The sequence below is a fragment of the Perca flavescens genome, chromosome 4 (assembly GCF_004354835.1).
Source record: "Perca flavescens isolate YP-PL-M2 chromosome 4, PFLA_1.0, whole genome shotgun sequence".
NCBI lineage: Eukaryota > Metazoa > Chordata > Actinopteri > Perciformes > Percidae > Perca > Perca flavescens.
This window is the reverse complement of record NC_041334.1, coordinates 16,115,840-16,137,318: the sequence shown is the minus strand read 5'-3', so window position 1 is coordinate 16,137,318 and position 21,479 is coordinate 16,115,840. Positions and strand designations below refer to the sequence as shown.

At 41.5% G+C, this 21,479-nt stretch overlaps 1 protein-coding gene across 11 annotated transcripts in view; it reads left to right on the top strand.

Moving 5' to 3' along the window:
- The window catches only part of nav1b (neuron navigator 1b), a 100,670-nt gene that overhangs the window by 33,915 nt on the left and 45,276 nt on the right, over positions 1 to 21,479 (top strand). For 9 of the 11 annotated variants that reach the window (XM_028575770.1, XM_028575769.1, XM_028575766.1 and 6 more), the window contains exons 2-5: positions 7,947 to 8,755; positions 8,953 to 9,041; positions 14,497 to 15,234; positions 20,177 to 20,279. In XM_028575770.1, the coding sequence (XP_028431571.1) occupies positions 7,974 to 8,755; positions 8,953 to 9,041; positions 14,497 to 15,234; positions 20,177 to 20,279 (1,712 nt within the window). In that variant the 5' untranslated portion in view covers positions 7,947 to 7,973. Of the gene's footprint in view, positions 1 to 7,946; positions 8,756 to 8,952; positions 9,042 to 14,254; positions 14,411 to 14,496; positions 15,235 to 20,176; positions 20,280 to 21,479 lie in introns of those variants that run through there. The other 2 variants (XM_028575771.1, XM_028575772.1) reach the window with 2 other exon arrangements.

The following is a 21,479-nucleotide window of genomic DNA, read 5'->3' as shown; positions in this document are numbered from 1 at the left end:
CTGTAATGAGCCAACAGATTAACTTGCCCGCCTAAATGCCCACTCTAATCTTGTTTGCCACAAAAAGTACCGTGGGCTTTAACGGAAAAGACAGTGTCAGTATTTAATGGTTTTATACTGCTGTGGGTGTGTGTTTTGTGCCATCTGTCGCCGTGAAGCGTCTTTCTTCTTCGGCTCAGGGTGTGTGTGCGGTCCTTTTTCCTAGACTGTGTACGCTACTGGGTTAGCTGCTAACGATGGTCTGTTGCTGCGGAGCGCCACTCGTTCTTCGGCTCGGGGGTGTGTGCTGTGCTATAGACTGTGTGCTACTTTTTTAGCATATGTGCTAGCGAACTAACACAGCTGCAGCTAGAGTTTGTCGGGCCCGTGGACGCGGCTCGTTCTTCGGCTCGGTGCCCCCAGTGTCTCGGAGCAGAGAATACTTTTTTTTTTTTTATTATTTTAACGATTTTGAAACCCAATTTTATATCCTTGGCCATTTTTTAAATCATTGAGATTTGGCTGAGTGGTTAAAAACATTTTCCTGTGGGGTGGGTCACAGATTCAGAACACATTTATGTTTGCCTTACCAGGACTTCAATGAGACTCTAGAGTCTGCAGCCAAGTTAAAGGTCCAATATGTAATATTTGTACTGTAATAAATCAAAAAATGACACCAATGCCTCATCAGATATTAAGGAAACATGTTAAACTGAAATACTGTCTTTTCTGACAACAATGCTAATTTCAGTATTTTTTCTTTTTGAAATTTACATTCCGTGACGGAATTTATGTTTATGTTTTGATCTGTGTGTTGTTATCAACGGCCCAGTTTGACAGGCAGGCCGGGTTGCCAGATATACCTGTAAAAACGTAAACCCAGCACGCTACAGCTGTAACGGTAGTACAGCCATGAAAGCAGCAAACAAACAAACAGGATCAACGGAGATAGATTCTACATGACATAAAAAAAGAAAACCGCATGTTTCTAACGGTTGCGTGACCAGAGACGTAACAACCCCCTGGTAAATATTGGAGATGTATTTGAAAGATGGAGACAGCTTAGAGCCCAAAAGGACTCAGAGTTGGCTTATTTCCTCCTGAACAGGTAAGCATTAGCTTCAGGCTAATTTATCACAGGTACTAGGGACGGGCATTTTTTGTCATTTCAACATTTGTGTACTCACATTGAATTATATAGCTAGAATAACCGAGTTGGTTACTCGCAAAAACAGTTGAGACATAGCCAGTAAAGTGATCCCGACTGGTCCTGGCTAACGCCGCCATGCTAACCCTGCTTACTGTTAATGGAGGACCAGGCAAGCAGCCTATGGCTGTTTACAGCGTGTAGTCTCTTCAGTGGCTGGAGCAGACAACGGTGAGTTATTTTAAACCACGAGAGGGGGGCTGTAAATCGGAAAGAGAGGACTGTGAGTTTGCAGTGTGTTTAGCGTTTGTTGCCGTAATTCTAAGCCAATGAAGTGTGTTCCGTCGGCAAGGTCGTGGTATTTTTAGCGTTTTGTATTGTAATTCTAAGCCGAGGAAGTGTGCCTGACTGGCGTGTGGAGAGGACAGTGAGGTTGTTGTGTTTTTAGTGGTTCATACTGTAATTTTAAGCCGAAAAAGTGTGTCTGTCAGTTGGTTACAGAGCTCCGCGTGAGCACGGGCTTTTGACTGTCCATATAGCCAGTATCTACCGTTAGCTACTCCGCTGTGCTGTAGAGTAATGTCTGGCTATGTGAGACTAGCATCTACCGTTAGCTACTCCGCTGTGCTGTGGAGTAATGTCTGGCTATGTGAGAAAAGCGTCTAGCAACATTGTTGTGTGAATGCTGCGGTCTCAGCCTGGCAACCCCCGTTAACTTCGAGTCTGGGCAGGAGGGGGCGGGGGAAACAACTCCCTAGTATTTTGAATTGGTAGTGCAGTAACTATTTTAACCACTGGCTGCCAGTATTACACACAATATTACATATTGCACCTTTTAACAACTCTGTTAGGCTATACTTGGGCACGGTGATGTTTTGAGCTAACCTCAGCATGCTTACATGCTCACAATGGCAATGATGTTTAACAGGTAACCTATTTGATCATGTTAATCATCTTTGTTTATCATGTAAGCATGCTTACGTTTTGTTATTAGCATTAAGCACAAAGTACACCAGTTTAGTTTTGCAGGTAAGTCAGGGGATCACCAAAGTTATGTGTCACTTTGTGCTTTTTGTGTGCACATTGTTTGTTACAGTGTAAGTTGACCTCAGTCCATGTTTGCTCCCAACAGAATTTCTCTCCCAACAAAGTTAGGACATGAGAGGAAGCAGTGAAAATCAGGAATCTGGGACTTGGTGCTATATATATAATAATGAGATCAGGCCTCTTGTAAAACTAGATAGTACGGCAGTCTTGAGAAAATTGAATTATGTAGATGATGATGCCCTCGTTCAACTCTATTATCTATTGGTGCTGAGCTGGAATGGAAAGAAACTGGAGCATGAAGAGACTGAAACAATAGGGCCAAAGTCAGCTCTGTAGAGTATCTGCAAGTGGAAGGAGAGATTCACCTTTTTATAAGGTGACACCTCACAAGATGACATTTGGCACAACAAAACAATAATTAAAGAAGGCATTATAAGCCCTGAAACGATCCACTAAATGACCACTAAATGACGATGATCTCATTAATTTTTTCCCAAAATGGATTTTATAGCATTTAGGACTCTACTGGTGTCTTGTGACTTATGAGTGCATTATCAGACCCTTTGGCACTGGAGTTTGGAAGCTTCACCAGAGTAAAGTGATCCTGCGCCGACATGTTGTTGGTCTGTACAAGTATCTTTAGTCTGGCCCTCGGGATGATTATAGGTTTGGAGGACTGGGGCAGTTTTAGCTCCTTGCACACGCTGGCTGGATGGATGCTTTGAAGATGACATGTTGAAAGGCTGGCATGTTAAACCTTAAAGTCACATTCAAACATGAGCCCCGAGGGAGCAAATAAAGCATGATGTCACCCAAGAAAGAATGAAATATGAGTCACTAATACAATTCTTTATAATGGAAAAGGTGAAATGTGTACACGTGTCTGTGTGTGTGTGTGTGTGTGTGTGTGTGTGTATGTGTGTGAGAGAGAGAATTACACTAGAGGAGAAAGTGTGTGGGGCTGTAGATGTGAAGAAATGTAGTTTCACTTCAGCTCTCTCATTGGCGTTTTTGTCGTCCAGCATCAATTTACCCCCACTCACTTTAAAAAAGCACGTGGGTTTAAATTGTATTACTGTTAACTGCATCATACTGTTAAGTGTAGCTTGTCTCTGTGGAGAGCAAGTTGGTCTGCACCGCACCGTACTGTTGTTGTCTCCGTGCTGAGGACTTACTAATGTTGGACATTTATTTACTCGGGTAAGGCGAAACCTTATCAATGTATTTCAGTATTATCAGTTATCAACTGTCTGTTGCATAATATTAATTTCATTTGACAAAACTCTGTTTTCCAAATTAATGATTCCAAGCAAATTCCGTTAAAAAATACAATTAATTATCACCGTGGAACACAATGAATTACATTTTATTGCTCAATATGGGAATTTGCATGCATTTCCCTATCGCAATATACTGCATATCGATATTGGCAACATATTTGTATTTATTTGGTGACATGAATTTCAGCCATATTGTCTTAAATATAAGATGTCATTTTCTGCTGTGTTACATGCACAAGTTACTTAAGTTACTTACATGTATGAACCTATGAGTCAGTATTTGTCTTGTGCTCATGTCTGGTTGTTATAAGGCTTTACTTTGCTTTATAAATGATGGGAGAAGCAGAAGAGATGTTAAACATGGGAGAAACAAGAGGAAATGATGAAGAATCCTGTTGGTAAATTAACAGATGCACAAAAGGTGTCAGAGTAGACAGAAGTAGCTGCAATATTGTCACATTAGAGCTTACATTGTAGTACTACTAAATAATAATAATAATAAATTAAAATTGTCATTTAGACATAATTTAAACAAATATTTTTTATAGATTGATCTCCATGAGAATAATCCCTTCATCAACTCAAAATTAGTACATTTTCTGTTTTGTGGTTTATTAAACCATTTTCTTTAAAACCGATGACAAAAAAGTCAACTTTTTTTATAGTGCTCTTTAGTATGGGGATAATACACTGCTCAACCAAGAACCTTAAAGTATCAAAGCTTAAAAGAAACAGAATTAGAATATTAAACTAAGTGGGATTTGTTAAGATGTGTGTGTTTTTTTATTTTTTTATTTATTTATTTATTTTTTTTTTATATAGAGAAATACTGTTGCAAAATGCAGAATATGCATTCAGGGAAAAGTGGTATTTGTTTACCAGTGACAGTACTAATACTTTAGATCAGGGGTGGCCAACCAATTCAGCATAAAGAGCCAAAAAAATGAAAAAACCTACCATAGCAAAGAGCCACACAACGCATGCACGTCCACACTACAACAGCAAAACTAATGACGTAATACATAGCAGTTTTCATAGTTTCAATCTTACCTAGATTGACTCAGTGGGAAACCTGACAGTCTTTGTGATCCACAATCCTTTTCGTGTCTCGCAACACTGATTCACAGACGTATGTTGATGCAAACGTTGACATTAGCTTGAGTGCAGCCTGTTTAACGTTGGGATGTCATCATTTGTCACTAAAGGGGCTTTCAAACCGTCTAATTCAGAAGTGAAAGGGCTAATGAAGAAGGTAATATGTGGCCGCTTTCCCCCCTAAGGTTGCAGAATCTGTCCCCAAAACTCTGCTGCATTATTTTTAAATTATTGGCAAATTTATTGGCAGATGTGGCCGGTTAGCACAGTTGGTAGAGCGGGCGCACATGCAGAGGTTTATTCCTCGACGCAGAAGGTCCAGGGTTCGAATCTAACCCCCCCCTCCCCTTTCATATCTCAGCTTTCCTCTCTAATAAAGGCAGAAATGCCCCCCCCCCCAAAAAAAAAGAATTATTGGCTGATTAGACTTATCTGACATATGTTACACAAAGTAAAAAAAAAACTATCTATACCACAGCCTCCAGCCACACAGTAAGAGCCTCACAGGAGCAGGCAAAGAGAGCTGCACGTTCGCCACCCCTGCTTTCGATTAGAGGTAGACCGATTAATCGGCACCGATAGTTGATTGGTGGAACTATTGTTATCGGCAAAAATCCATACCGATAGTTTTTCCTGGTTGCGTCCGTTGCTGGAGCGGCTGAGAAGTGCACGCTGTCATTCATTACATCGTACGCGAGAGCTGAGAAGGGTCTGCTGGCATCATGCATTACAATAGCGGCCTCTAGAGGGTCTTTCTAGCCTTTACAGGTGATTTTCTGTCCAGCCTGGAACTGTTACATCCAAGATTTATCCACTTGATGTCCATAATTCATCACGTTTTCGGTCATTTCTGCCGCTAACTCCGTGCTACCCATAGACAGTAGGTGCTACCGACAAGGGAATCTCCCATGATGCCTTTGTTTATGTTTTCAACTAATGGGAAGGCAGGTCCGTCACACATTACGCCTTATATGGGCATCCAAACGAGAACGAGTATATAGTGGGAAAAATAGATCCCTCCAGGTCAGAGATCGTCTGTTACCGTTCTAAACCGACAGTTTGACTGTTTTTATTTATTTATTACTTTTTGTTTTAGTGTGAATGAATGTCTTTTATTGACTTCGATATTTATTTCATTTAGCATGTTTTCATGGTTCAATACAGTTTTTTTATTTTTATAATAAAGTTCAGCACTGTTTTACTTGGAGTGTCATGTTTGTTTTTTATCCAGTATGAATTCTAAATACTATCGGTCGATTAATCGGTTATCGGCAGGGCGGCGGTGGGGACAGCCGGTGTTGGCATGGCCTGAAAGGAGCCATTCTCCTGCTGCATGTGCCAAGTGGTGTCAGCCTGCCCGCTGGCTTTCACAGCACGTCTCACACTGGAGGTTGTGGCGAGAGGACCAGGAATACATTAGGAAAAGCTGTTGAAACATATGGTGTCTCCTCTAGATGCAACTGATGCTTTTGATTTTGTGTTGTGCCGTTTGATTATTTTTAATCTTATTTTAAATACGTGATTTAAATTAAATCTTCCTGAGAAGATTTGGTTTCTTTTAATCCTTATTTAACCTTGTTTTTTTTCTGACTTTTGCCTTAGATCAGCTGTTTTAGTGCTCCAACTAAACAGCATTTGACAGAAGAGTTTTATTCGCTTTCTTGATCTCAATGTTTCTCCCAGTTGAGGAATTTGAAGTGGTGATTAGTCTGGTTCTCAGACCTTTAGGTCACTTTGATGTTGTAACTGATACATACTGGTATAATGGTCCTTCCCCTCAAACCATCATCTCCTCTTTCTTCTTTCCCACTCGCTTCCATCCACATTCAGTCAGTACCTCTGTGGTTAGAAAGCTTCTCTCTGTGAGGCAGACGCCCTGGAATGCACAGCTGTTTTACAGTATTTTCTACAGTATACATCTTAAATGAAACCTTGCTATCCATCATGCAATACACAGCTAAGATAGTCAGCAACCTCTCACTAACCAGGGCTTTGTATAGAGACATGTACGCCACAATCTTCATTTAACCAACATACAGTATTTGCCTTTTTTAATTACGCATTATGTTTTAAAACCTTGTTATTTTCTAATAATTGTTTTTTAATCAGCTTATTATTTAATGACAGTAGGGAAAATTTGATAATATGGAATTGGCAGTAGCTCGGAAGGGGTAACTTCAAACTCCAAACAATGATGCAGGCATGTTGGTCATCTCACCATCTGGACTTGTGGAAAAGTTACTTATTCGCTTTCTTGCCAAAAGTTAGAGACGAATTGATACCACTCTGATGTCTGTACGCAAAAAATGAAGCTACTGCCGGTCGCCAGAAGCTGGTCACTATAGCTAAGCTTTGTATAAAGAGTTTAGATAATAACGAGATTTATAAAGAGAATAAACAAAGGAGATAGAACATGTTACCGGTAATTAGTGAGCTTTTAGAGGTTGATTTTGTTACTTTTTGGACAGAGCCAGCCTAGATGTTTGCAGTCTTTGTACTAAGCTAGCTAAGTTGGCAGGTGGCTGGCTTCTTGAGTAGCCGTTTGAAAATAACTAAAGTTGTTTGCATTATGCTGTGAATGTTGAATGTCCGTGGATCTGTCTTATCTTTTCAATTAAGTAACTAATGGTTGATATGCTCTGTTTTGAGAATGCATCCAAAGTGTTCAGTTCAAAGCATTCAACTGGATTGGATTGTTTGACCATGACATCACCATTAAGTCATCACTTTCGTGGCCACTCTATATAATTAACCTTGCCCTTTGTGATGTCAGCCAAATGGTAAATGCTTGATGAAGAGGGATGAAATGTTGCCTGTTCAGTCTAATGAAGTTCAAGAGTTTAATTTAGTATGTAGGTACCTATTTTTAACCCTTACAGTATGCCTGTTTCTGATGGTGTTCTTTGAATAAAATTAAAACCTTGAAACAAACTAAGGCTGGGTGATATGGAGAAAATCAAATATCACAATATTTGTGACCAAATAGTTCGATATCGATACCGCAACGATATTATATGTTGACTATAGGTGCTTTCATAAAATATTTACACAAGTTCAGAAAATGACCTCACTTTACTGTAATACAGCCATTAAAACCAGGAAAAGACACCACTTATGCCATATTACGATTTCCAAAATCTAAGACAATATCTAGTCTCATATCGATATAATATCGATATATTGCCCAGCTCTAAAACAAATTGTTGTCATTGTCATTGTTTTGTGTATTTCAGGATGTTGCATGTAGAATACTATGAATTTTGTAGCTTTTATAGCTGTGGTTCAGTTCTGCTAGATTTGCTTTTTTATGTTCTTACTTTTGAATTGTATATGTAAAACTGCAATAGTGCAATTTTTCTAAAGCTGCCGGCTTCTTTTTTCTGCCGGCTATTTTCTAGATCTCAGTCCAGTGACTGTCCCCAACCATGAGCGGTGGAATGAATATCAAAGTTATATCTCAGAGTCAGAGCGACGCAGGTGTCATCTCGAGTCTGCCTTTGCCTCGAAGCATGATGCCTCTCTCCAAGATGGATCCCAAACAACACAGCGGGCCCCCCAATCCCACACTGCAGTATCAGCACGCCCCCAAACGACGGCCTTCCTATTTTCCATCTTCGGTTTCCTCGGGTCCTGCAGAGCTGCTGAGGGGTACAGCTTTAAAGAACCACCTGCTGCAGCATAAAGTTGGAATGAATTATCATAGAAGTCCAGCTGCTACAGAACGAACTGATGGAACGTGCTCGGCGTACAGCAGCCCTCAGATACCGAAGAGGGAAGTCCGACGCTCAAAGGACACACTGGACCTCCGCGCCAGCACGCTGAACCAGAAGGCTTTGCGAGACCTCCAGTTAAGACGAACCACCAACAAAAACTGGACATTTGGAAAATATCGTCTAAAGAGTGTGGACAACGCACATGAGGATGCCGCCTTGTGCCGGCTCTCTGCTGATGTCCAGTCAGGCCACGGAAGAGGACGTCTCTTTTATACTGAAGGTGCAAATGGGAATGAGATATCGGGCGTGTCCTTAGCTGGAATGGGCAACACCAAAAAAAAGGTGAGGAACCTTTCCAACCAGCACCTGGGTGCTTCAGAAAGAGACGTGTCCAACAACAAATCACAGTCTTCTCATCACACATTCAACATGCGGCACAAAGGGAGTGAGCCAGGAAAAGTCTACTTGGCCGCTGTTGCTCCCTTCAGGTTCAGGTGAGGGCAGTGTTTCACCTTTTTAAGATGGGAAGATAAGCTGCATTGCAGACAGACTGCCTATTATTATTATTATTTTTAGAATATGTTGCACCGTAGGCATCTCATGCTGCCTCTTATAAATAATTTCCCCCTTTTTAGTAGCACTTCATCAAAATTTGAATCTGTCATTTGTATGTTTCTTTCTTACCCTGTAGGGTTCAGGTCCACGAGGACACTGACCCCTCCCTTGATGATCTCAGTGATTGTTCCTCTGACTCCATGGAGGTCTGCTGTGACGATCTAGGTGAGTCTCTTTTAATCTCCTCCCACTGCTATTTCCATTTTGGGAGTACAGACAACACCTGATGCTCTAAACGACTGGTTCCTAACCTGCACATGTGGACTCCTCCAAAGGGGTCACAAGATGATTGAGTGGATAGTAAAGAAAAAAAAAACAATGTTCCTTGACATTTTTGTAATAAATTATTCAAATGACTGCAACGTCCCCGGTTTTTGCTCAACTGGGGACATTTGTTACACCAGATTCTCCATCTCTCTCCCCCTGTTTCCTGTCATCCCTTTCCTGTCAACTATCCAATTAAGGCATAAAATCCCCCCCAAAAATAAATGTATAAAAGAATTGTTGTCTGCTCAGACATATGCAGCCTGTAGCGAGGGTTTACAAGCAAAATAAGTTGGAAACCACTGCTGTAAACCAATGAGCAGAAACTCTGAGGCTGATCAAACCGGGTGATATCTGATATCATCCAGATAGTAAAAAGAGCAGGGTGTCAATAAAGTTTAATCACTATATCGACTAACATTTAAATTCACCCTCTGTCCTTCTGAAGTAGTATCCGAACGAGTTACTTAAATCTTGAAAACAAAAAAGCAAACATTTTCCACTCAGTTCACCAAGTTCAACCAGCTATTTATGCAAAACCCAGTTTTGTTTCCAATTGTATTATATTGCATCCTGTAACACCCGCGCTTTAATACGGCTGAATGTTGACACTGGACTCTGTTCAGCGTGACAGTTGTTCTCACCAGAGCTGCTGCCAACTCGCAACCAAAGCATTTTACTTTATGTACAACCTGTTATGTGCATCAGGATTTCCTCAAGTGCTTCACTTCTTTCTTTATGTGCATGTGGGAAAACACAGATTCTTGGCAGAGGGCACTTCTCTCAAATCACACCGCACTTTCCTCAACGTTGTTGTGTCTCTGGTGCACTGTCGTAATTATATTTATGTCCTTTCTGTCAGGGTTGTGTTTGTTCTGATGCCTGCAACAACTCAGTACCTCACACATCATGTTGCTTAGAGACTGACATACAAACATGACGTGTGTACAAAAACACAATCATTTGCCTGGTCAATATTTCATTATTTTGAATGAGTCTTGAACTCTCGCTGTCTGAATTTCTATCTGAGTGAAGGCAAATTCTCCATTAGCAGATACGGCCACAACAATTCAATCAATTAGTTCTAATTAGAAAGAGATTACATAATTAAAGACTGCTGTGAATAAGTGATATTGATTTAAGTGAGTAAGCAGACACCATCGACTCAGGGGTAACCGAGCTCTGACCACAAAACCGAGTTAATACTTAAACCTTTTTGTTGTTTGAGTTCACATCAAGACATTGGTAGATATTTTTCCAGAAGCCTCATCATGTTAAAATATGCTGCTACTCACTGTTGGAGAAAGAAGAAGTTCAAACAAACCCAGGACTGAAACCAAAAGTCAACGGTCACTTTTTTGAATTTACTGACTTTTACGGACCTAAGTCTATGATGTCCTCATTTTAGTAGTTTTACGTCCCTTTCCTAACCCTAACTATTTTTGTTGCCTTAACTTGCTCCGTTTCACAACATAAACTGTATTTAAAACCGCGACCGTTACCTTTTATCGGATGGTCTTGTGACTTAAACTGCCATCGCGGTCACGTGTTACGTCACATGTTTAAGACGGCCACCGTGCGGCTGTGATAGTGTTCAATAGAACGTTCATATATGTTGTTTTGGGAGTCATTGGCAATCCAAAAAAATGTCAGTTGGTTCAAAACCTAAATTACTAGCCTGAATTACTTTATGAGTCATTTTGGCTAACATGTCTGATATACGTATTTGTCGCTCCTGATTACCCAACCTCAGAATTGTTAGAAAATGACCTTATATAATTGCACTGGGGTATTCCAAACCGTTTAACAATAGCCTCCAGGCAGCCTCCTCAGGGAGAGACGAGACTGAGTGGTCCTCAGCTGAGTGTGGACAGATGCAGGACTGAGAGATCGAGTGGTTTGATGGGAGGATCGGCTTTCACCTCCTGTCTGGGAGTTCCTCTTTACCCCTCTGTACGGACTTGAGGGGCACTTACATTTTGGCCATAGAGCAGAGATGTGTCTTTGTAAGCTGTCATCCAGCAGTAACTACAAGTCAGCTGGAGGGTTGTTTTAATGACCGTTCCATTCAGTTGGAAACATCTGCAGAAAACTTAAGCTCGGTTAGGATCTCTGGTGAGAAATCTTCCTTGAAAATGTCTAAAGTTACACAGAGGGGAGACCCACTGCTCCAGGATTCATACAAAACAGCAAATTAATCACTCTGGCAAATGTTTAAACAAGATAGTTTTCCCTTTTTTGATCCTTTCCAGCAGCTTGAATTCATCATGAATAGGAGATTTGCTCAGCACATGAAGAACCCCTCATAACTGATCAGGTTGGTCTTCATCCCTTAGGCTGGTCCCATTCCAGCAAGCACAATGATTGTTACATTTCTATTTAGGGGTGTTTTGTACTGTACAATAATTACCACATGACTTCAACACCATGCACAAACACTATCTTTACATGTGCCTTTAACACCATGCTTCGACCTACTAATTCTGCTTCGACTATCTGCACGTTTACATGATGTTCTCTGCGGTTTTCCCCTTTTGAGCACATGTGGAGGTTCTTGAATCCATTGCATTACAGCAGCTGAGCAGCCCCAAAATGATTACATGTGCTGTCCAGGGAAATGTATAATAGACAGCTGTGTAACTGTGCTGTCACACACACACACACACACACACACACACACACACACACACACACACACACACACACACACACACACACACACACACACACACACACACACACACACACACACTCTTACTCAGATGGCCAGTTGGAAAGGGAGAATCAGACCCAGATGTGAAAGAGACCAAATGAAAGATGCAGCTCCACCCTTCCTCTCTCCTGAGAAGTGGTGACGATTCATAGTTTCTACATTTTTATTTACAGAAGTCCGGGATATTTCACTCAAAACCATAAATATCAGCCTCATGGAGGCACGAGAGGAAAAGTCTGGGCAAAGTCCTCGCCATTTATACTGTGGGGACAATGAATATGTGTACCAAATTGTATGCCAAGTCATCTGATAGTTGTCAAGACATTTCACTAAAAAAAAATGTCATTTCACACGAATTACACACGAAAAATGTTAGCCTTATGGTGGCGCTAGAGGAAAAACTCACAGGATCATCAATGTCCGTAGGATTCATCGGTTCATAAGTAGCTGCCACTAGAGCAAACTAAAAATCGAGATGTTAAAATGAATGAACTCCTGATAGGTCTTGATTTTGTTTCCGTCCAATTTATGCATGGATGTTCCATGAAAACATCAAAGGCTTGCAGTAAATTTGGCATGTCGGGATTTTGTTATCTTATGATTAATTAAGAAATTCCTGCTCTCCAAAAGAAAAAAAAAAACTATTCAATGCATCATGGGAGTAAGGTCACAGCCGGTGGTTCTGGAGTCAGCAGGGGAGCCTTGGAACTTGTGATGTGGAGAAACAAGACGTGACATTGTTTCCAGAAACTAATTGCCAGATCAAACACCCTCACTGGTCCATGAGCCACCTCAGGGTGCCCTGAAACTCAAATAAAAAAAGCAGTGGAGTGTGGTGCAACACCCATTTTGTGTGTGTGTGTGTTGTGTGTGTGTTGTGTGTGTGTGTGTGTGTGTGTGTGTGTGTGTGTGTGTGTGTGTGTGTGTGTGTGTGTGTGTGTGTGTGTGTGTGTGTGTGTGTGTGTGTGTGTGTGTGTGTGTGTGTGTGTGTGTGTGTGTGTGTGTGTGTGTGTGTGTGTGTGAGAGAACAGTACCCTCTGGGCATTGTAGCTAACAGGTCAATCATATCCACGGGATCAGCATGCTTGTATTCAGCCATGCTGTGTTGTGGAAAAGAGCAACTCATGCACTTAATAAGAAAACAAAAATAAATCTATTCACCAGCATTGGATTCAGATAATAGAAAGAAGAGATTTCATTTGGTGAGCACACAATAACATGAGGGTTGTATCTCCGTGGTTTATGGAAAAGGTAAATGTTTCTTGTTTGTGCGGTGTAGTGAAGTCTGGTGCAAATGACATGCAGGCGATGAGAGAGGGTGGTTTCCATGGAGCAGTGCTTCATGCGAGCCTCCTGAGAGACAGCAGTGTGGAATAACTGAAAAAGATGATTGCACTCGTATGTTAGCAAAGGAAAACCTGCCTACAAACAATGTGACCGGATTTTCAATTTAACACAATCGCATGTGCGTTTGTACATGTGTCTTATGCTCTCTTGAAGATATTTCCAAAGTGTGGTTTTGGGTGTGTTTCTTCTTTCACTGGTACATCTTGTTGCTCTCTGTCTGCTGAAGTGAAATCATTCATTTGGCTAGTACACTTTTTTTCTTTTCTTTTTTTCTTTTTATATTTCAAACGGTGGACAAAAAGTACCCAATTTTTTTTTTTTTTGTCAGTTCAACAGTTTGAATTAACATCCCACTATGTTGTGTTTTTTTTCTTGTTTTTTTTACTATGTACATATATACATTTACATTAGCCTTTTAACAATCATGTCATCATTGTTATTATTTGACGAAAATGCAGTTGTCCATTTATGGCAGGTCAACACACTGCTGATTTTTAGCATATGATTTATTAATCTGTTAATCTGGAACTGATATCGTAAGGAAGCTCAAACAGGATCAAAAGATAATCTGGATGCTCCAGTTGATGCATTGTGTGGGATTTTTGACAGTGATAATTTATAATATGGGCTATAGTTGCACATCAAAATGTGTATCCATTCACATTAATAACACATTACACATTACAAATCATGCATCATGTTGAGTGTATTGAACAGGGAACACTGGAGGTGATGGAGGGGGAGGGGGAGAACAAAGGAATCAGAGGAGATGGTGGGAAAGCGTGTGTGAGAAGAGAATGGTGCCTGGTTTTATAAGCCAGAGATGATCGTTTCTAATCGCTTGCATTTCACATATTCTGCTGAGACACCGCAAAGCATCTTTTTAAATGGAGAGAAAAAAAACCGAGGGAGGGAGGATGGGAGGGCAGTCGGAGGCGAGAGAGAGGCAGCAGAAAGCAGGGGGAGGAGGGAGCGTTGTCACTGCCGCTGTCATTCCGCTGCTGCGCGCTTCAGCGGCAGGAGGGTGTGCTGAAGGGAGGAGTGTGGAAAAATCGGAGGAAAGGAGGACGGAAGGAAAGGAGAGAAAGGGAGTGCCTGGGCAGCACTGCAACAGCTGCAACTGCAGCAGCCTGTCAGGAGGAAAGAGGGAGAAAAGGAGACGGAGGGAAGAAAGGGAAGGCTTCAGGATTGCCTTAGAGGAAGCATTTGTGTATGTATGTTTTTGCACAAGAAAAAGGGTTTGATACAGAAGCCTGTTTTCTCTTTGCTGATGCTTTTCTATATGGTCTCATGCAGGAGGCATGCTTGGAAATAGTCTGAAAGGCAGAGAAGGAGATTTCAAGATGGAAAGGGCGGATAGCACAAAGGCATACGGCCAAGCAGATGGCAAAGGAGTTGGCATGGCAGTTAAGAGGGCCAAGTCTGGCGTGCCCCAGACCACACCGAGGGGTGAACTGAAGGTTTACCGGGCGGGTAGTTCTGACGGCAGGCTACCAGTGTCCTCCAGCCTTCGCAAGCAGAGGTCTATGACAAACCTGGCTGTACTCACTGATGCAGAGAAGAAGTTGCACCTTTACGAGCCCAAGTGGTGTGATGACATGGCCAAGCATGGAGCAGGGCAGACCAAAATGGGCAAGCCAAAGACCGCAGGGGGTGGCAGCAGTGCCGGAGGGGGTGGCCCTCTCTCTCGAAACCTATCCAAATCCGAACACTCGCTGTTCCAGGGCAAACCCAAGCCCTTCAGCCCTCTGGCTGCTCCATCTGCCCTGAGCAAGCAGAGCCGCATACCTCGTGCTCCTTACGCCGAGGTGAAGCCGCTGAGCAAGGCACCGGAGGATGGGAAGTCTGATGACGAGATCCTGTCCAGCAAGGCGAAGGCCAACGCTAACGCTAAGAAGCAGGCAGCCGGAGCCGGAGGGGAGTCCGGTTCCAAAGGAGAGGAAGGGGGGGACAAGCCCTTCCTGAAGGTGGACCCAGAACTGGTGGTGACAGTGCTGGGCGACCTGGAGCAGCTGCTTTTCAGTCAGATGTTAGGTGAGTACAGCAGAGTGGTCTTAATACCTCACCCGCCCCATGGCCCCTACAGTACGTGTGGTGGCCATGTGCTACAAACCAAACGCCCCGCTTGTAAGATTTTTCAGTGCTTCTCGGCAGCACGCCCCCTTTGATACAGCCACCACACGGCACCTGCTTGCTGCTGCAGACCCACATTCCCCCCTGAACGGATTTAATGCAGCTCAACGACAGAGGGGGAAAAAAAGAAGACATCCTTATTGTGCTTGCCAAGCATGCTCCTCTTCCTTTTATTTCATTGAATGCTGCATCAGTTTGGTATTCTAGCCAAAAGCTATAGTGATGCTCTATTGTTCGTATTCGTTCAGCATGTCGCTCAGGTGTCTGAGGCCATTGATTATGTGGAATATGCTTGCTTCCTATCATAGCGTTCCCGGCTGATTGCATGAAAAAAGCCTGTGGGGTTGGGGATTATTAGCGGCAGACTGATCTCCTTTCTAAAGCTCTTGTTTGCTGCAACATGTGCCGATGCACTCGAGAGTCCATCCACTGCTCCACGTAGGCTTCCATTAAAAGAGCGGTGGAAAGAAGGCATGCAATATTGAATTCATTTTGGGCACACAGACAGGTATTTAGCCTCCTCCCAGCTCCATTCATCTGTGGAGCACTGACAGATGGTTTATACCCTGTGTACTACAGTGGTGCAAATGGCAGAGAAAATGGCTTTCTCTCTGGAGGTGGTAGGTCAGGTTCATCAACAGGGAGGGCTTGATGAATAATACGGGTATTGATCATATGGTGGTGATGGTGATCATAGTTCAAATGACTTCGTTTATTTTCATAATTTTTTTTTCTTTGTTTATCAAAGCATGCCTCCTTTTTGAGCACATGTTTCCTGTTATTTTGACATCACATGAATGCAGCACAAATGGCCAATATCTTACAATGTTAACAAAAGTGAAACATAATTTGTGTATCCGCCCCGTGATTCAGATCCACTCCAAAATGTAATAGGTTCTTCCTTGGCCCATGCTACACCTTTCCAAGTTTCATAAAAATCTGGCCAGTGTGTTTTCCTTAATACTGCTGACAGACAAGCAAACAAACAAACCAAGCAGAAAATATTACCTCTTTGGTGGAGGTAATTATGACCTGTATTCCAAAAAAGGTGTCATTGTTTGTAGAACCATTCAAATCAAGTTTTTGTCTGTTTAGGTTATTTGACGTCTTAGATTTAAGTTATTTTACAGTTCAGACCTTAACTCTATTGGCAATTTAAGTAATTTACAGTGCTCAGCACACGTGAATACACCCATGCTAAAGTTAACTAAAAAGAGGAATAAAAAGTAATCTTTTGGAAATTGATCTTAATGCCTTTATTAAAAAAATGAGGAAAAATCCAGCCTTTTAAGGAAACCAATTTTCTTAGTGAATGAATAATGTATCCTAAATAAATACTGTAAATCTTTAAAAGTCAGTATTCCCCCCATGTTAAATTCCTGAAGAGGCAGGCAGATTTGTATTTTTCAAGGCAAGTTATTTCATGGATCCAGGATACTATGCATCCTGATAAAGTTCCCTTCTATCAAGTAAGAGGACATCTGTGTTGCACCGGCAATTTTTTGTTACTTTACCCTGTTTTGTCCTGCCATGATTGCACCGGATTGTTGTGGTCTGCAGAAGCGCAGAGAACTCTCTCTTTTTACCCAAAGTTCCCTTGGCCTTTGGAATTAAAATAGCCCCACATCATCACATACCCTTCACCATACCTAGAGATTCCTCAAGTAACGCTTTTGACCTCATGGTGTTTCCAAATGAATTGAAAGTGGTTATTCCTTTTTTGAATTTGCATGGTTGCATGGACATTTATCTGTTATCCATGCCTTATTAGCCTGTAATGGTTTTATTTAAGTTAGCCTAATAGCTGGTTTGATTTGCATTGACCGATGATCTTATGGAAAGTACCCCATGCCAATCTTGAAAAATTATGAAAGTACTATATTACTTTGCGATGACCATGAATCTATCATAGATGACAAATAGATTCCAGGTCATTAGGACGATATATCCATGAAGAAAGCAGAAGATTGGAGTAGTACAGACGGGACTACAATTTTATTGTAATTATATGTGATCCGTTATGCAAGATCTCCAACGTAGCAGTGGCCCACAGCTATGTTGAATAGTGAAGCAGTAGAATAGGTATACGGGTGAAGCAATGGTCACATTATTATTTCAAGCTATGCAGGCATGCAAGGGTCACAACATGTTGACTCTTATAGGTACAGTGCAGGTAAAGGTATTTGACATTTTGAAACAGGAAAATGGTCTTATAGTCAAATAAGATGTAATGATGTACTATTTCAATAACCCAGTTGAAATGGCAGGCGGCCTCTGTTAGATTCTCTCTCTATTCTCTATTTATGTGGGGGAAAAAATTCATGAGTTGGGGTCAAGATTGAGAGTGAGCATCTTTGTCAAAAAAGTCTCCCATCTTTATTTGTTGGTGGCAGCAGTTTTCAGATCACAAGCTATTTGACAAAGCCATTAGCCAAAGCTGCAACATGTGAGTGAATGTTTCAGCGTATAGTGAAGACTGAAGCAGTGGATTTGGGCCCAAGAATCCTGTGAGCATTTTAATTTGAAAACGTATTATTCTACCCACTGAGTGAGAGCCATTCACTATGAGCAATCTACGTGGCCCTCAAAAAATACACCGCCCACTTCTAACTCTTTCTGACACCACTGAGTGTTTCTTTATATTGGAGAGTGAAATGTATTTTCCCATCGTTATTCGTCACCTTCCATTGTGAGAAACTCTGAAAAGGTCAATTTGAGGTAAAAAATCCCCATCCTCTTCTGTTTTTGTGCCATAAAACAAGCTATCTTTTTTTCTGTCAAGGGCCTTAGATTTCTAATGAAATCTGATCCACTGAGATGGGCTTTTAGATGAACTGTAAACGGCCAATAGAGACTGTCGTTGCTCTTACTTATTGTCTTGATTGTTAATGGAAATTATGCTATTACTTATATGCTATAAACTTATGCCTCAATTAATTGGGGCACAACATAAGACCTTAAATTTAGATTCAGCTGCATTTGAAAGGTAGTAACTAAAGGCCTTTTAACAATACTTTCTAATTAATGTTGCCACACTTTAATCTCTGTCTATAGAGCACTTAGTGTTGCATCATTCATAGGTCTTTCCCGATTTCACATCTGCATCAGTATTCTGTCCAAGCTTTCCTTCTCTGTATCATAGGCATCCCTGCAATGCAGGGTGCCAGAGGTCTGTCAGTCACTGCACAAGAACACAGTGCATAATGCATAAAGTTTACACTCAAAACAGCTGTGATACACATGGGCTCTGTTCTGTGATTCAGGTTTGATTCCCAGGAATTCATCATAAATAAATTGGTAGTATGCCAGAATTTGAATGTAGTTGGTGGGGTTTGTAGCTGCGACGTGACTAAAAGATGTATTCCGAGGACTTTCAGGGACTACGGTGGAAATAAGTGTTGGACTTTATTGCGTTATCCTTGAAATAAGTAGATGTCTCCCTTCTCATAATGTCAAATAAAACAACCTAAATATCTGTTTGGGATCACAGAAGCTTCCCATCCAAACATGGGCTGGTTTAGAGTGGTGGAGACTCTCAGGGACAACCTTGTCTCCTATAAATACTGTTTATATTCAACAATTTGCATTAACAAATATGTTTTGATGGAGATGTTATGTCACCCAGATTAAGCTTTCTACTGTATTAACATAATATTGATATTATAGGAGACAAGTTTCCATCAACATATTTAAGATTAACTCAATATCTCATTTAGTTAGGCTCTCACAGACTTATAAATCATAAATTACCGTGCTTGTCAATATTGTACATACACAATACAGACCTATATTGGGTTATACTTTGTGCACAGTGGGTGCACATGTTTTCAGGAAACTATTTATTGTTTTTTTCACTGATGCCATGTAATATATTTGGGATATATGCTATTGAAACGATCTGATGTATCAAAGTTCTGTAATAAACCAGCCCTCAGTTTCATTGGAGATTCGGCCCCCTAAATCTCCAGCGCTGGTTTGCAAATGTGTTTTTAAATGTGTAACCTGTATGTAGTGTAAATGTGTGTGAGACTGATGCCCCCTACACACCCTGCTGAATTAGTTCAACATCCCCTTATGAGAGCAGCACATTATTTGACATGTGCTCCCCTGACATCATCGCCTCTCCTCTAGCTACTCCAGCAAATGCATTGAATGTTAATTTCTTTCTTCCCTAGGGGTTTTTGCCTCCACACACTGCAGTGGAAAACCCCATCTCATTTTGTTTTGAGACAGGGTGGTTTCCCTGATTTGTAACAGCTAGCACAACAGTCGTAATTGTACTGTAATATTGATTTGACACGGTTATGACCCACTGACTGCACACTTTACATTATACACAGCTTTGTCCAAATTAGCTGACCTGCACTGAAATCATTTCAGCCTTAAAACTTCAACTGAAGGACTCTGAGTTAATTCTTTATACAAAATGTTTTTTAAAACCGAAGCTATGGAAACAAAAAACTCCTAGAAAGAGATCCTAATGTGGCATGAATGTCAGAACCTTTCAGTATTTCATTTTCAGGATGTACCCTGTCAGTGCAGAAGCAGGGTAGAGCGGAGGTTACCATGGTGAGGGAGCCCGTGGAGTGAAATTTGTCTGCCTAATGATGTGAACATACGTTTGCTGTGTGCTTACAAGGAAGACGCTTGTCACATCAGTCCAGACACAAATAATGCAGGCGAGAGCACATGCATGTGGAGGGAGAAATGTGTGTATGTGTGTGTTTGCATGCATAGATTCCCTTAAAACACGAGAGCACAATAAAACAGCAGCTTGTGCCTGGGTTTTATTTTGACACACAAAATATTTTATAACCTTTTGTTTTGCATGACTGACCCACAGACCCCGAGTCCCAGAGGAAGCGGACTGTGCAGAATGTTCTTGACCTCCGCCAGAATTTGGAGGATACAATGTCAAGTCTGCGGGGCTCCCAGATTAGTCATAGGTAAGTGCATTCATCTGTAAACTTTTAATTTTATATTGTGTCATAATGCTGTCTCCTACACCACTGGCTAATATCACATATAAACCAAATACAGTGTGTGTTTTGTTCATGAAATCATAAAACCCTGAGCCAAATTCTGTCTTTGGTTTAAACTGAAAAAAAAACTTAAGTGTGCAAGCAACGAATAGCTTGTTCGATCGATGCATAACACAATCATGTGTAAACAGTTGTGCTGTGGCGGCTTGGAGAATTGCCACCTGGTGCACATCTGGCTTCCATCCTTCTTAAATAGCCCATCTCTGCCTCATGGTCATGACTTCATTCTAGGAATCTCTCTGTTTGACTCTCATAGGCAAAAGGCCCAGGCAGTAATTTGTTGCAACAGCCACAACAACCTAAGGCACTGGTGGAGGACAGGTCTTTAAATTTTCATTTGGACATTAAAGGACCTATGGCGTGAAAATTTCACTTTATGAGGTTTTTTAACATTAACGTGTTCCCCGAGCCAGCCTATGGTCCCCCAGTGGCTAGAAATGGCGATAGGTGTAAACCGAGCCCTGGGTATCCTGCTCTGCCTTTGAGAAAATGAAAGCTCAGATGGGCCGATCTGGAATCTTGCTCCTTACGAGGTCATAAGGAGCAAGGTTACCTCCCCTTTCTCTGCTTTGCCCACCCAGAGAATTTGGCCCACCCATGAGAGAGAGACATCATGGCTTTCAAACAGGCAAAGTGGTAGTTGGTCAAGGCCACACCTCCACCCTCCACCTTGCCCCCCCCCTCTCTCCTCTTAATAGCTACAGACACAGAAATGGCACATACTAAGGAAAGCTCATTGTGGGACTGGCTCTAGTGGCTGTAATTCTACACCAAGGTTGAATTTTGGGAAAGAGACTTCAGATACAGTATTAGGGGACCACTAAGGCCTATATAAAAGCATCCAAAGAGCACCATGTCATGGGACCTTTTAAAGTTTAGATGTAATACCCTGCGTAGCATGAATACAAGCAGGAACACAATTCTGCTTATGTTTTTAAACCTGCATTATTTGTAATTTGAATTAACATAGAAAATGATAACTCAATTCTGCAGCTCTATGAAGCTTTTTAGCCTATTTTAGCTTACTATTTAGATTTTTGGGGGACTCTTAAGCTGTTCTCATGAACCACTATAGGCACCTCTTTTCTGCAAAAGACAGTTACC